The sequence below is a fragment of the Peromyscus maniculatus genome, chromosome 1, assembly GCF_049852395.1.
Source record: "Peromyscus maniculatus bairdii isolate BWxNUB_F1_BW_parent chromosome 1, HU_Pman_BW_mat_3.1, whole genome shotgun sequence".
NCBI classification, from domain to species: Eukaryota; Metazoa; Chordata; class Mammalia; order Rodentia; family Cricetidae; genus Peromyscus; species Peromyscus maniculatus.
In genome coordinates, this window is record NC_134852.1 from 60,376,011 (window position 1) to 60,391,705 (window position 15,695).

Here is a 15,695-nt window from a genome sequence, read left to right on the forward strand (position 1 = left end):
GCCCACCTAAGGCGAGTGAGTGACAGCCTCAAGGGGAGGGGCTAAGCTCAGCAGCTGGCTGCTCACTAAGGGCAGTGACAGCCTCACAGAGGAGGGGGAGGGGGGACTAGCTCAGGCCCTCTGTCAGTTCCTTGCCACTCCTCCAGGCCACTAGGACTTTATTGAACACTTAGACTAAGAACTTAGACATTCTTAGGTCCACAGTCACTCTCTCAAGTGGAGGAGAGAAAGGTTGGAAGCCACGCCTGAATGGGAACATGCAGACCACGCACAAATCTTTATCTTCTAATAGGGTGCCTTAGCTTAGTGGTTAAGAACATTCATTGACTGCCCTTCCAGAGGACCCAGGCTTGACTCTTGGCACCCACAAGGCAGCTCACAACCCCCCTGTAATTCAGTTCCAGGGGATCTGATACCCTCTTCTGGTCTCTGCAAGCACCAAGGAATAGAAGTGGTACACAGGCATACATACAGAAAAATACTTACACATGTAAGACAGTAAAATGATTTTTTTTTTAAAGCTAAAGTAAAAAGAACACTAGGTAGAGATGAGCTGTCATTACAAGACTCGGGCAGCAGAGGGCAGCAGAGGCTCAGTGTCTTGGGCTACCCAGTAGTCAAGACGGTTTGTGGGGTTTGTTTTTGTTTTTTCCCTCTGCCCAAGCTGAGTTACTACAGGCTGAGGACCTTGCCATGCAGTTTTCATTCTAGGTAAATGCTATGATTCTCCCATCAAAGCAAAGGTAATGGGGCTCAGAACACAGAGGGACCTGCTTCATCTTAGGAGAATTGGGGGGGGGGGGGCGCTGCTCTGATGCTGGAGCCTACGTTATCACCCACAAGCTCAAAGGCTCTCCCAACTACAAAAGCAGGCAGAGCCACTGCTGAAGAATCCACCAGGAGCTCTGCGACCCCGGGTATGTGTCCTCAGTGCAGACCTTTCTACAGCACAGCACTCACACAGGCACAGCTTTCACAGACAGGTCTCCCTCGGGTGATCCCTCATCTACAGCATCTAGAAAGGCTGGGGATCCCTCCCATACCAGCTACGCATTCACGGTCTAAAGCAGCACAGTGGTGGGTCGAACTGCAGCTGGGAAGTGGCATCTTGTCTGATAGGTTGGCTTCATGCCCAGGATGTCCATCTTCAGCAGAGAAGGGTTCAAATGCCTTCATGAGAAGCTCATCATGAAGTGCCAGCTATGGCAGACCTGGAGGGTCACAGCTCAGTGGCCCCTCCTCGCTCTTGCACCTTGCATTGTGAAGACAGGCCTTGCGTGCCCATGGAAAGGTTCGTTTCACTTACTCCAAAATGAATTTATCTTTAAATGTATTCTTTAGATGAATACTGTCAAATACATAACTTAGGAGAAAAATGTTAAGGAACATTTAAATAAATGGAATAAACCGAGCGTTGCAGATCAAACTGCGGTAAACCTGACTAAGAGAGCACCCAGAGGCCTAAATGCACTCCCCTTCTGATGAAGCTTTAAATTACGTTGGATTTATGTACTTGTGAAGCTCTCTGCCTGTCAAATGGGAGGGGAAGCACTGGATTTATCACTGCGGCTGGGACACACAGCAGGCACTCATCTTGCATCCCCAACACAGACTAACCAAATAGGTACTTTGTCTTCTTATATGACTCGGTCTCTCTTCATTTCTCCAGACTCATTCCTCCTGCTTCCCAAAGCCAGGTTCATTGTCTTTTAGAGTGAGGGTATCCAGCAAGATCATAAGCTTGCATGCTGGTGTCGAAGTATATTCTATATTGCCAGAAAGGCAAACCTGGCTATATAGCCTTCCTGTCTCTGTGGGAAAGGGTTGGGTCCAGCACAGGCATTCATGAAGGTTTTCCTGAATTATGCAGAAGATAGGGAAAATGGCCCTCAAAGACAGCCAGAGAGAACACACCAGACACGGTTTCATTCCCCTTGATGTTCGGCTTTTGTTTAATCCTAGACATTAAAGACAAAAACTGGGATGTGAGGCTGTCATAGTTGTCCTCTGTGTCCGCTCTCGTGGGCAGAAAGAGACTCCAAGCTCTTCAAGAGCCAAGAAGAGCACAGAGAACTGACGTGGGCAAGCAGACACCCTCAGAGCACCTCCTGGCCCTGTCTGCCTTCTGCTAACATACCTACACCCCTTTGTAGATCCCAGGGCAAGAAAGGGATCAAAACTCACCCCCTTATTTTCTATGAGATCAACTAGAACAATGAAAACATTTAAAAATAAAATATAACAACAACCTGAAGACTTGCAAGATAAAAACCACAAAACCAAAGCAAGCTTTGAAGATCTTGGCAATCAGTAAATCTAGCTATCTAAAGTGCTGGCTCTGATAATATATTTAAATATAGTTATGACAAATGGATATGAAATGTTTATGGGTCTCCATTTTTGAGCTCCTGCTGCATGCCAGGCTTGAGTTGGTGTGGGAGACAGAAGTCTCACTACCTAGCTCCTCCCCTATAACAATAAGTCATCAAATACATGCTAAGGGCTAGAGGGCAATTCGAAACTGGCACTTCTTGTGATGTATAACTAAGAATAGGGGTCCTCCACCTTCATAGTCTCGGGGATTATAGGAACGTCAAATACAAACTTGGAAACCTATATCAGAAGGGCAAAGTTTATAAAGTCCAGGCTCCGTGCTTGTATAGTCATCTTGAAGGCTGATAGATTGATAATCTGTGATCACACCTTGAGAAACAGGCTCTCTTGACTCCCACAGAATCTAGGTGTGTGTGTGTGTGTGTGTGCGTGTGTGTGTGTGTGTGTGTGTGTATGTGTGTGTATGTGTGTATGTAAGACAGGAGACTAGGAAGGGGAGGGAGGGGAAGAAGAGAGGGTAATGGGATGTAGTGTGATGGGTAAAGTGGGGGAGGGGACCAAAAGGTGGAAACATGGTACAGGGAACCGCAGTGGGAGGGCTGAATAAAATTAGTACATGGGGCTGGGGCAGTAGCTCAGCGGTTAAGAGAACCAGCTGCTCTTCCAGAGGACCCGAGTTCTATACCCCGTGTCCACTCAGTGGCTTACAGCCATCTGTAATTCCAGTCCTAGGGGATACACCTCACTCTCCTGGCCTCCCTGGGTATTGCATACAGGTAGTGTATGAGCATATAAGCAAGCAGAAAATGTATACACAAAATAAAAATAATTTTTTAAAGAATTAACGCACTTATGAATATATATGAAGAATGTCACAAGGAAGCCCATTTCTTTCTTTTAAACAGTTTTTATTTTATTATTTTGATTAAGTGTATATGGGTGTCTGTGTGGGCCTGTGCATATGTGAGTATGGGTTCGTGCGAAGTCCAGAATGTGCTGGATCCCCTGGAGCTGGAGTTACAGGCAGTTGTGAACTGCCTGATGTGGGTGCTGGGAACCGAACTTGGATCCTCTAAAAGAGCAGTAGTGCTCTTAACCACTGAACCATCTCTCCAGTCCCCACCTGTTTTTAAAAATTTAGTAACCAAAAACTCAGATTAACCGTCACACACAAAAAGTATAAGACAAATTAGTGGTGAGCAACCTCTGTTTCCAAGGATGATTCATGGGAGTAAATCACACTGAAAATGCATGCGGAATAATTTGGTCCTACGGGAAAAGATTCCGTATTCTTAAAACTCAGGCTCTCTACTATATTTAACAAAAGAGCCATTGAAAAGCGACAAATCTGAGTAGTGACCAAGGCCGCACTGTGGCCACTGTGTGTGGCTACATGTGTGCCACAGGCCACAGCTGCCGATCACTGACGTTATCTCTGCGTTCGGTCTCCTTATTTACTTTTTCTCCCTCACTCTGGTATTTACACACTGTTCTGGGGCTCCTAAACCAAAATGAATGAATGAAGAATGAATGAATGAATGAATAAAATAACAGTTGGGCTGAGGAGGTGCCTCAGTGGGTAAAAGTGTTCATCGTGCGAGCCCGAGGACCTGAGCTTAGGCGACCCAAGCCCAGGTAAAGCCAGATGCAGTAGCACGTGTCTACAATGCCAGCAATTCCACAGTGAGAAGAAAGGTAGAGACCGAAGACTCACTGGAAGCTTGTAGGCTAGCTAGTGAGGAACGAGAGCTCCTATCTCAAACAAGGAGGGAGGGGGAAGGACCCACACTTGAGGTTGTCCTCTGACCTCCAGATGCATGCTATGATGTGTGCACATGTATGCACCTGTGTGCACGCGCTTGTACACACACACACACACACACACAGACACACACACACACACACACATCATAAAAGAGTAACAGTAATCTAGAGTTTTGAATTTACCAAGGCTACCCTAGATCATGGACACGGTCACTGTGACAGCCACCCATGTGTACTCACTGGGCTCATGTGGACACTTTGCATGGACTACATCAGTGTGGACACTGTTTGGGAGTGGTGAGCCTCCAAAAATATATATGGGGACTTTTCATCTACTCAGTTAGACCCTGTCCATAATTTGGAACCAAAGGAAGCTATGGTGTGAAGTCAAGTCATAATGAAGAAATCTCCTGTTAGCACCAAAGCCACCACTGGATGGCTACATGTTTAGAGACAGTCTTGATCGATGGACCCAGTGCAACTCAGACATGACAAAGGGTACTATTAACAGGGAGTGCTCTGGGTCTCTGGTGCCAGGAAAGTGACACTCACGATGTTGACCAACTCCAGCTCTGCGAAGATGGCAGGTGGACCCTTCCCTGAAATATCTACAATGAATAGAGAGTTGACTGGGGCACAGATTTTGGATTGGGCTAGGGAAAAAACAAAAACATCCAAGCAAGAACACTGTGTGTGTGAGACTCCCTGAGGACAAGGGTCCGCTGGTGCCACCTCACTGACCAGCAAGCTGACTCTCTGAGAAGTGCGAGACTTGCTGTGTTGCTAAGTGATACTGTTCATGGTGGAAATGACCTCTGACTATACAACCACATTTGGACCAGGAAGAACCATAACTAAAGTATGGGTTCCTCTTGAGGACGTCACCACTTTGGGCTTCTCTGAGAACTGTGGCTGCTAATTGGGGTTCGTACTGCAGGAGCCTCAGAAGTAACTCATACTGAGCTATTTCAAGAGATGCAGCTCCAGTGGCTTTGACACAGTGACTTGTGAGCTTGTCCTCTTGGAGTCCCAGGCAGGGCTTGCACCTGGATGACTGGGAATGTGGCGCATGCTGCTGCAGAGCCCACCCCTGCGGAGAAGCACCCAGGGGAGCTTGCCAGCACCTGCAGTGGCTGTCTGCAGCCTTCTGAGCACAGTGGCAGCAGTGTGGCTTGAGATGGTCTTTAAAGGTGAGCTGGAGTAGATGCCCTGGTGATGGCTACCTAGAAGCAGCATATTCTGAGTCACACTTCTGGGAAGTGGCCAGGCCAGGAACTCCAATTTAGTCATAGGTCTTCAAAGTACTTGGCTTTGTCTTTAGCTGAAGGCCAAAACCTTTTCTCTAGTCTGGCCTCAGGCATGAGTGTGGCTTCTTAACTGGCTAGGCCTTTTCCTCTTCCAGGGCTCCATGAGGACTTTGTGTGTGGTAGCTTAATCCAGCCTGACAGGCTAGCCTAGGCACATAGAGTTCCATTCCCAGGCAACAAATGCAACAGCGGACCCCTGGTCCATACCTGATGCTGGTCTTCTAAGACACCCCCCAATGATGGATGGCAGCCCAAAGATCACAGTAATCCTGCAGCTGCTTCCAGATGCAAGGGTCACAGTTTCAGAATGACCAACGAGGCCTACCCATCACTGTGGCAACTTCAGACAAGTCCACTACAGAATTCGAGTTTAATGTAAAAGTGAATCTAGAAGATCTGTTCTTACCCCAACCAATACTAGGAAAAGTTTTTCAGAGCAACTCACTCCTTCCCAATGCTCCCATCCCAGCACTAAGGGAAGGCAATGAAGTACCACTTTTGACTCGCCCCAGGGTGGACTTGGTTACGTCATCTTTGCCCTCATGACTCCAGGCACCTCTCTGTTACGACACACATGGGCACTACTCCTCCCTATGTACCTCTGGAAAGCAGCATTTTAGCCCCTTAGTTCCTACAACCAGCCTGATACCAGTCCCATCCTAGTCTCCATTCATGGTCACAAGCAAATGAAAGAGGTGCTACCATCTTCTGATTACCGGGGTCATTCCACCCACTCGGCTTGCGAGGTCATGTCAGAATCCAGGTGCACAGTAGAACATGGGGGGTTATTCTACAGTTCTGTCTTCTTCTAATCACTGACTCAAAGCTGTCACCGACCACAAAACGACATGCTTACAGTCTTGATCAATGGACCCAGTGCAAACTCAGACATGACAAAATGCTAAAGATCGTCTAACTCCATCTCTTGACAAGGAGGAGAGGGCAAGGGGGTGATGCAGCTGACAAAAACCAGAGGAGACCTAGAGGGAAGCGCAATGGTCCTCACGTCCACAAGGCCCAAAGGCAAAGGCAGCCGAGCCTTCACGGTGCTTCGGTGATGAAGGACCTCACAGGTCAAGGAGAAACCCAAAGGAGTTTTTACTATGCCAGGCTACTGATAGTCACGATAATGGCAATGAAGAAGGCCAGATTTACCAATGGCTTTATTAGCTCAGCACCTTAAAACAATTTGTCTTATTTCAAAATTTATGCCTCCCAGTGACTTTGCTCCTCCCTGCCTCTGTGACTGTGGCAAGTAGCCAACCTTTTTTTGTACATGTTAGTTACATCCTTCAAAAAGGGGAATAAATGAACTGTGACACAGGAGGAACTGAAAAGAAAATAGCCTTTTCTTATTGAGGTAAAACCCAAAACATGTGTGTGTTTGTGTTTGTGTTTGTGTGTGTGTGTGTGTGTGTGTGTGTGTGTGTGTGTGTGTGTGTGTGTTGCATTTATATGGCCATACTGTGAAAGTTCTGGAAGGGTATGTACAGTTTGCTTTATATTGGTGCTTGTTAAGAAATATAAAAGAGAACTTTAAAAATATGTGCTCTTATACCATTTTGCAAACAGATGTGATTTTTGTATTCCAAGCACAATTTTATGGATTTTTTAATTTTTATATTGTTTGATTTATGTGTATGTCTGTCTGCAAGTGGGGATGTGCATGTGAGTACAAGAGCCCAGAGGCCATAAGAGAACACGAGATCCCCTGGAGCCGGAATTACAGGTGGTTGTGTGCTGCCCAACACTGTTGGATGCTGGGAATTGAACTTGTTTCCTCTGCAAAAGCAGTGTGCGCTCTCAACTGGCGATCCGTCTCCCCAGCCCCTCCGAGCACCATTTTACCACGCTGGCATGGTGAAGTAAAGAACAGGAAAACTGGGGGCATGCAGCTCAGTGACACAGCCTCTGCCTAGCATGACAAGGCTCTGGGTTGGATCCCCAGTACCACCAAAGTGAGACAGACAGAGCGAAAAACCACACAGGCTAAACAAGAGCCCTTGATTTTGTGTGAGGCAGAAACCAGGGGCAGGATCGCATAGATGTGACTGCTCCATACATCCTGGGTTAAGACTTTAGCAATAGTTAAGAAATCTGTCAGCCCCATAAAAATAAAAATATCTCCCCTATTCTGAAGGGGGGAAACCGTAGCCATTAGTAAATTCTCAAAGGTAATGGGGCTCCCTGACCCAAGTGTTCCTGGTATGGGGAGTAGAAAGGGCGGGACTGAGTTCCCGCACAACATGAGAGCTGCCTGGGCTCCCAAGCTGCTTCAGGGACCCAGGGGCAGCATGCTTGTGTCTCAGGAGGATGGAGTGCCATGGTCCAGGGTAAGCTCTAGACATTTCCACGCTATCATGGGAAATGCTTCTGAGGGCCCTGACTTCGTGGTCTACCCTCTCCGCTTGGTGGACAGGTAGGCAGGGCTTGTCTTCCACTGAAGACTCATCTAATCTGCTTCAGTTTCTCAAATGTCTTGTAGGCTTATACGAGCCAAGGTGTGTTTTACTACCTGCTGTGGAGGTCTTCCACGGGGCCACTCACCTGGTTTTTCTCCATCCTGAACGCTCAGTAGCATAGATGGTCACATACCATTACATCATCACAACACCAGAAGCAAGGCTGACTGCTTCTCATGTGTAAGCCAAATGCTTCACTTTAGCCGACCCACATTCCTGACTCTTTTTCCAAAGGTGAAAATGCTCACATTCCTAATGCTCTTCTCATCATTTCTGATGGCTCCCAAAGCATGCCTCAAGACACTTGCATTTCTCCAAAGCCCTTCTACTGCACATCATATACTCTATGAAAATTTGATCTCAAATTGCAGATGGTATCTTGTTTCTTATCTGTAGCCAAGTGTCTTAGGGCCATAGCCAAACAAATAACTTACTCTGGCTGGCTGTGAATATAACAATAGTTTCCCTACCGTATTAATGCCACTGATAACAACCTTCTTGCTAAACATGTATGTTTAAACCACAGCTCTTCATCTTCTTTGCAAGCTTGCCTTTGGCTCCACTCAAACTCACCCGAAGGAGTCAGATGGGTCTACTAGAAAGAAAAACAAGTGAGGAACTCAAGAGAAAAAGACTCACCTTTTTCATGGTTATTTGCTGGTGGCGGTGGGGGTGGAGAGGTGACAGGTTTGGATTTGTCATAGTTGTTAAAGCTCTGGCTGCGTCGGTTGTTGGCAGTGGCTGACCCTCCCCGTGTTTTGGCCTCGCTGCCTGCAGCGGCCACCCTTGTGGTAGGACCTGGAAGTCTAAAATGCAAAGGCCAGAGAGTCATGCAGTCAGTCTTAGGCGTACAATAGTGTCCCAGGAAGAACAGCAACCATGCAGGAGATAAAGAACAACACCAAACTCAGACACTGGGCCCGTGGAGATTGCTAGTCAAAGGTGGGATATAGCAAACATAAGACACCAGAGAAGTCCAATGGCAAAATGGGAACACAATTCCTCTGAGTAAAGAGGAAATTTGAAGGAAGATCCACTAAGAATAAGTTTGCTGATGAAAAATAGAAAACTCATCTTCTTTATCCTCTGAGATAGGTGTTCTTATTTTTCAATATGAGTGACCCACAACATCCTCGACTCTATCCGGCATGGAACGTAACAGCTTAACCCATGTGCGCTATGTTGGGAATAGTGTTTGCCATAATCCAGAGGTATGGGCATTGAGGCAAGGATTCAGTTTATAACGGGAAGAAAGCAAACGCTAACACTCCAACCCAATGCATCTGCAGTGCAAACCTGAGGCCTGGCTGCCAGTGCTTGTCTGGCTACACTTTCCTTGCACACCTGACAACCTGACCCTGTGGCATCCCTTTGAGGCTGAAGCCGGGCTGCTCTCTACAGTCAACATACAACGTCATAATCCTGTCTGTGAAAACAGCAGGATTCAGTTAGTCTAAAGACAAACGCACACTTTCCCCTTAAATAAAACCTCGTTTTGGGTGGTTCTGAAAGTAAAGCTGCCAGATTTCTTTGTAGTGTGTCTAGAGATGTCAAGGAGCATTCCCTAGAGAGGTAAGGGGGAAGAAGACTCCTCAAGCCGGAAGTTTGGTCCAGAGACTTACTAAGCAGGCTGTTTCCAATAATTAAAGTTGAAAGATGAATACATGATGACATATTTAGTTGTATCTTTCAGTTAAAACCCACTGAGCCGTGTTTAAAAGCAACTGGAGCCTCGGTTGACCAGCGTTAGACCCAATGATAAGCCTGACTTCGCAACCCATAAAGCTTTCAGCCTTCTTTTTCCGTGCGATTCGGCGAGCACCAAAGGAGCCTGGAGTCTGGAAGCATTTTAGATGTAAGCAGCAAGTGCTTTCAACTTTTTCTTGTTGGCTCAGCAAGAAAGATGGTTGCAGAGCACAGGGAGAACATGAGCTGGTGTGAGAGGACTGTAAAATTGATCCAGTTAAAAAGCTGGCTGGGTCCCCGCACTAGAAGCTGGGAGACGTGGAGGGGGTTGCTGTTCCCCTAGCCAGCCAGTGGGTCTTAAGGCACTGCTTCCTACGGTCCTAGGAGCATTCACCTCGGTGAATTTGCCACCTCTGGCTTGGAGAAATCCACTCCCACAAAGACAGAACTGGTACAAATCCCCAGCAGTTCCAGCATCTGGGGTCGGGTTCGAATGTGTCAGCACAGCTAGTCAAGGAGATCCTGGAATGGAACCTTAGTGTGACTTGGACTTGCTTCCGACGCAGTGCCCTGCAAATCCTCCATGTTAGGTGACACAGCCCTACATCCATTGGCAGAACAGGTACAAACAAGGGCTCTTGGCTGGGACTGATTTAAGCAGCCATGGCCTGCAGAAGTCTTTATCCCGATATATAGGGATGCCTGGAGGAGGATTATGGACTTGTTCCAAGATAATGTCACAGCAGAGGTATTCCATGGTGCAGGCTTCAGCAGGGGGTTATGAAGAGCAAGGAGCACAAAGCAGCGAGGAGGAAAAGATAAATCCTTTCAGAGTTGCTAGAGAGTCTCCACTGTGCTCACCCAAGACCACAGGAGATTTTTAGACAGCACAGAAGCAAGCCATCCAAGCACAGGATAGGTTGGCCATAATCCTGAGTCCTTCTGATTTTCTGGGAGGCAGTGTGGTGTATGGACAAAAAGCAGGCATTCCCACCCACAGGACTCAGAGCCAGCCTCACATCTGATATTCATATTCCTCATCTCTAACTTTGGAACAACTACTCAATGGATAGCTAGCTGTACATTGGAAGTGGGACTTGATACCTCGTCTGCTGTAATTACTAGGTGCCACTGAGTTCTCCTCCCATCCTCCCTGCTTCGCACAGATGCATAAGGACATCCTCATAAAGGGAACACACTATTGCACACACAGAAAAGAATCAGACAAGGCAGGAAGCAGATGGGCTTAAAGGCTGAGAAGAGAGGAGTACAAAAATCAGTATCTGAGATCAACATTTGCAAAGATGCAATACAGGCTTCGTCAAGTAGGGCTCTTTTTCTCATTGAAGAACATTCCAGAACAGAAACCATTTTTTCTGTGATGGAGAACTTGCACTTGAGAGACTTCTGGGTTCTTTGTGCCTCAATCTGTAGTGAAAAAGACCTCACTTGGGACTAAGAAGAATAGTCCTGGATTCCTCATGGTGGCCATGGCTCGTTGTTCCTCTGATGTTGGAGATGATTGCTCCGAAGTTCATTCTTCTCAAGATTTTATCATCTGAAGCCTCTTTCACCCATCTGAAGATTTTAGCAAAATCCACCCCTGCTGGCTAGTTTTATGTCAACTTGACACAAGCTAAAGTCATTTGAGAGATGGGAACCTCAACAGGGAAAGTGACTCAATGAGGTTGGGCATTTTCTTAATTAAGTGATATTACTAATTAAGGATATGAGAGGGCCCAGACCATTTCAGTTAGGGCCACCTCTGGGCTGGTAGTCCTGGGTTCTATAAGAAAGCAGGTTGAGCAAGCCATGATAAATAAGGCAGTAAACAGCACCCCTCCATGGTCTTTGCATCAGCTCCTGCTTCCAGGTTCCTGCCCTGTGTGAGTTCCTGTCCTGACTTCCTTCAATGACAAACAGTGATATGGAAGTGTAAGCCAAATAGACCCTTTCCTCCCCAACTTGCTTTTGGTCATGGTGTTTCATCTACAACCATAGTAACACTAAGACACCACATCATGTACAAAGACGATGAATGAATGTGGTATGAGAAACAAGAACTCAGCCACAAGGAAACCAAGGCACCTCTTGGGATAGTGTGCCGATCTGCAACTGAATTAGTTCAGAATAAATTTTAGCATGAGATTTCATGTTCAGGATTTCAAAATCAAAGGCAATCATCATGTCCCAAGGTAGCTGGGTGATCTCGTGAGGCCACTCTACTGGCTTCAGGAGGCAGGACTAGTCTGCATAGCCCTCTCTGGATCTGAAGGAACCAGCTGCCCCCAGCTGGCACCTAGGTGACCTGTGTGTGGATGCAAAGTGCAGAGGCAATTCATAGAAAGGAAGCGATAACTTTCGAAGTCAGAGGGAGACTAAAAGGGAGACCCCAGAGTGAGACCCAGCTTTGGCATGTGGAAAGGGGAATGTAAGTAGAGGCTGAGAAGGGAAAGCAGGCCACACGTGGTGAGAACTTGCAGAAAGTACAGAGGGGAAGCTGGGCGTGGTGGCTCATGCCTGTAATTCCAGATACTCAGAAGGCTGAGATAGGAAGAGTGTAAATCCGAGGCCTTTCTAGATTATAGAGTATACTCAAGGTCAGCCACCTCAGTGAGATCTGAGAGGAGGTCTAAGGGGCTGGCTCAGTGGTTGAACATCTGCCTGCATGCAGTGCCTCAGACTTCCACCAAAGTAGAGCTAACCATGGTGGCTGCCACCTGGAGCCCTGCACTGGTCAGGCTGAGGCAGATACACTGACTCCACATCAGCCTGGGCTACAAAGCAAGACCCTATCTCAAAAGACAAAGCACACTGAAAGAGGGCGGAGGACCGAGCTGGAATGTGCTGGTTCTTGAGGCACAGAGTGGAGGGAACCAGCCAGGGGAAGTGGAGAGAAGATCTTGTGGGCCACACTAGGAAGCTTGAGCTCTGTCTTATCCCTCAGGGTTGAGGCACTAATTAAAGGAGGCCGAGGGCAGAAGTGGAGCTAAAAATAAGACTATGTCTAGTTTACCAGTGACACAGACCCATGGCCTCACGCAGGCTTGTAGCCTCTGGCTAAGCATTCTGCAGTTCATGACTGTTAACATCCTTGTGTATCAGGGGAACTTGGATCAAGCCCAGCCTGGAAGCATGTGCTGTCAGTCACATCAGAGTCCTGCCTTGCTGAAGAGGTGGGTCTGACCAGTAGGGACAGCTGCGGGTGGAATGGCAGATGCTGCCCCACCCCCCCACAGCCTCACTGATGCAAGGCAGCGGGAGGCAGGCGGGCAGATCGGCCCGGTGCCACTCACCACGGTGACAAGGGTTGCTGGCGGCTCTCTAAGTACAACTTCAGTTCTGACGGTCATTTCCTATCCCACTTCACATTCACAGAAGGTACTGGTGGGTTTTCCCAGACACACACGGGGAAGCACCGTGAGCAGGCGGGACACAGGTCTGCTGCTGTGAGAGCGGCGGTCCATCTCTCCAAAGCATGTGGAACCAAGCAGGGGACTGAACTTATTCCTGGTCTGGAACCTACAACCGAGTCCCTGAGCCTCTACTCCACGTGCTGTACGTGCTGATGGGAAGAGGGCCGTTCTTCTCTCCCAAACCACTTCAAAAGGCCGGGAGCAGAGGGGTGCCCCTCCCAGGAAATATGGCAGCTTGTGTGCACATGCTGGGGGTGGGGAGCCCACGATAGGAGATGCTTTCCTGCCAGACAAGATGATTAAATGCTAAATCTCTCATTTCCACCGCATCTGCTTTTCAGCAGCTCGGCAGAGAACTGACTATCCTGCTAATTTGATTCCATTCTCCAAGACGGCCGGCCATGCAGGGATCCACTTGGCCTGGCTGCCTTACCTTGCTCAACCCAGACGACCAACATCAACGATGTCTCTGCAACTCACTGCACACTAACGATATCCCCACACCGTGAAAACCTTTCACAAAATCCTCAGGACACAACACGTTCCTAGAGGTGAAATCGTTTCCCCAGCTAATGCTAAGTGGTGACTGTACCTTTGTGTCACTGGGCTTTCCTGCCTCTATTAGGCAGAACATGGTAAACGTCTGTGATTCTACCAGGGACGCTGGGGAGCGATGGCACAGGAGACGGCAGAAATGCATGAGGCCCACATTCAAGGGTGAGGCTTCTCATGCTGCTGAACGTCTCTGCTGCCCATTAGGATATCTGGTCCTGGCAGGAATCCCAACAGCATTTACACTTTCAACAAGGGATCTGTCTCCTTCTTTCTGGGGAGAAAAGAAGGGTGGGGGGTGTCTCTTCTGCCAACCAGAGATGACTGCTGTCCTCAGTGGTGCTTAGTTAGCCTCAGTCTTGATAATGATGCTCAGGGGTGGGATCTTGGAAAGGGGAGTCCAGGATCACAGCCTCAGCAGGGACAAAATGCACTCAAAACACTCTTGACGTGGGATGCGCGATGCGACGACTCTAAAGGAAGCCAGGCCTGGGCTGAGGGTGAAGCTGGGAGCTCTGTTCGCAGTACAGGTTCGGGCCTGGGGTAGCTGCCCCCTTGTCTTCAGCTCCTCCTCTCTCTCTCCACTGCCTCCTTCCAGCATCTGGGCCACTGTGGGACAGGCATGTGCTTCTAATCACACAGCTTCCCAGCCAGCTCCTGTCCTCTTATCTCTGGGGCAGAGCACTTGGCTTCCTAGGAACAGTCACAGTTCCTCCAGGCTGCCCTTTCCTCTCACATGAATATACGTTCCCATGATGTTCAGATTCAGTGCGATCAGCCTGCTGGAACAGGGGCATCCACTCCTGCTGCAGCCTCCCCTTCTTCATCAGAGGAAGCCATCTCTTCCGGGTAGCATGCATCTGCGTATGTTGTGCACCCAAGCATGGTCCCATGCAGTTTCTCCCTCGCTGGTCCAGCTGCTCTCAGGTTGGGTCTTGCCCCACACAAGATTTCCGGAAAAAGAAACTGATTATAAAAATTTCCTAGAACCTAGCAGAGGAAGACAGCTGGCAGCTGGTCACAGGTCTGGACCTGGATGAAATGAAGGGCCAGCTTTCTTTCACCTTCAGGAGACAGTTCCTTGGGAAATAAACACAGCCCCGGTCACCACAGGGCAGATTCAAGCCCAGTGCGGCTTTCCTCAGGGGCCACAGGGGCAGTGTGAAGGACAAGGCTGAGACAGTGGCTAAAGCAAGAGGGCTTGACAGAGAAGTGTCAACAACCACACCACAGCAGAATGAAGAGGAAGAAAGGGTGGCGTGGCCTAAGGGTTTACTCCAGGGAAAAACAACCTGGGCTCTCTTCCATCTTCTGTGTGGCCTGGGAGCAAATGATCACACTTGTGGAAGTTTCAGTTTCCAGGACTGTAAAATGGGGCTATTAACATGACCTACCTCATTACCTTACGGAGGCTGGAAGGATTAAGTAAGCCTGCAGATGTTACAGTATACCTGGTTTTCCTCCATCCAAGCATGCATCACAGGGGTCAGGACAGGATGCCTGCAGACTAGGTGGTTGTTTTGTTTGTTTATTTGTTTCTGTTTTCCAAGAAATTGGGGCAACTTCCCCATGGTGGGCAGGAGAATCCAGAAACAAAGACAGGACATGACAGCCTTCTGTTGTGAAGTCACATTTCAGACCTTAGTTCACAAGGAAACCCACCCCCAATTAGTAATTGAGCACCAATGACCATAGCCAAAGCACAGCACACAGAAAGGAGATGCGGATTAGCAGCAGGGAGCAAATGCATTCATGTAACATTGCTATATAACTACCTGGAAAGTCACCTCCTCCTATGAATGGGATTCTGGTAACGAGGTGAAATCAATACAGCGAGAAACATCCAGTTGGAGCCAGTCACTTACACACATACAAGCCTCTCTCACACACATAAACACACTCCCATCTAAGACCACTTTCGGAACTCCCCAAGCTGAATCATTAGCCAAAGCATGTTTGGGTTTGGGTAACTGGAGACACAGAGCAGGGATGGGGATCAAAAGGGAACTCAGCCAGCGAGGAGGAGACAGGAAGAGCGGGCTGGGTTTAAACCATGCTTTGTAGGACACAGAGGACTGCTAACCTAGAGATCTTTTTCTGACCCAGAGTGAAGCGGATGATTTTGCTTTGAGATGAGTCCTTGGATGAGGCACTGCAGGGCAGGAAGGAAAAGG

General features: G+C 48.1%; 1 protein-coding gene across 15 annotated transcripts in view; it reads right to left on the reverse strand.

The window, feature by feature from the left end:
* Nav2 (neuron navigator 2) overlaps positions 1 to 15,695 on the reverse strand; it is a 654,337-nt gene that overhangs the window by 182,010 nt on the left and 456,632 nt on the right. For 10 of the 15 annotated variants that reach the window (XM_076543375.1, XM_076543351.1, XM_016008376.3 and 7 more), the window contains 2 exons: positions 15,605 to 15,673; positions 8,507 to 8,673 (listed from right to left, as the gene is read on the reverse strand). In XM_076543375.1, coding sequence (XP_076399490.1) covers positions 8,507 to 8,673; positions 15,605 to 15,673 — 236 coding nt within the window. The remainder of the gene's footprint in view (positions 1 to 8,506; positions 8,674 to 15,604; positions 15,674 to 15,695) is intronic. The other 5 variants (XM_076543382.1, XM_016008379.3, XM_076543405.1 and 2 more) reach the window with 1 other exon arrangement.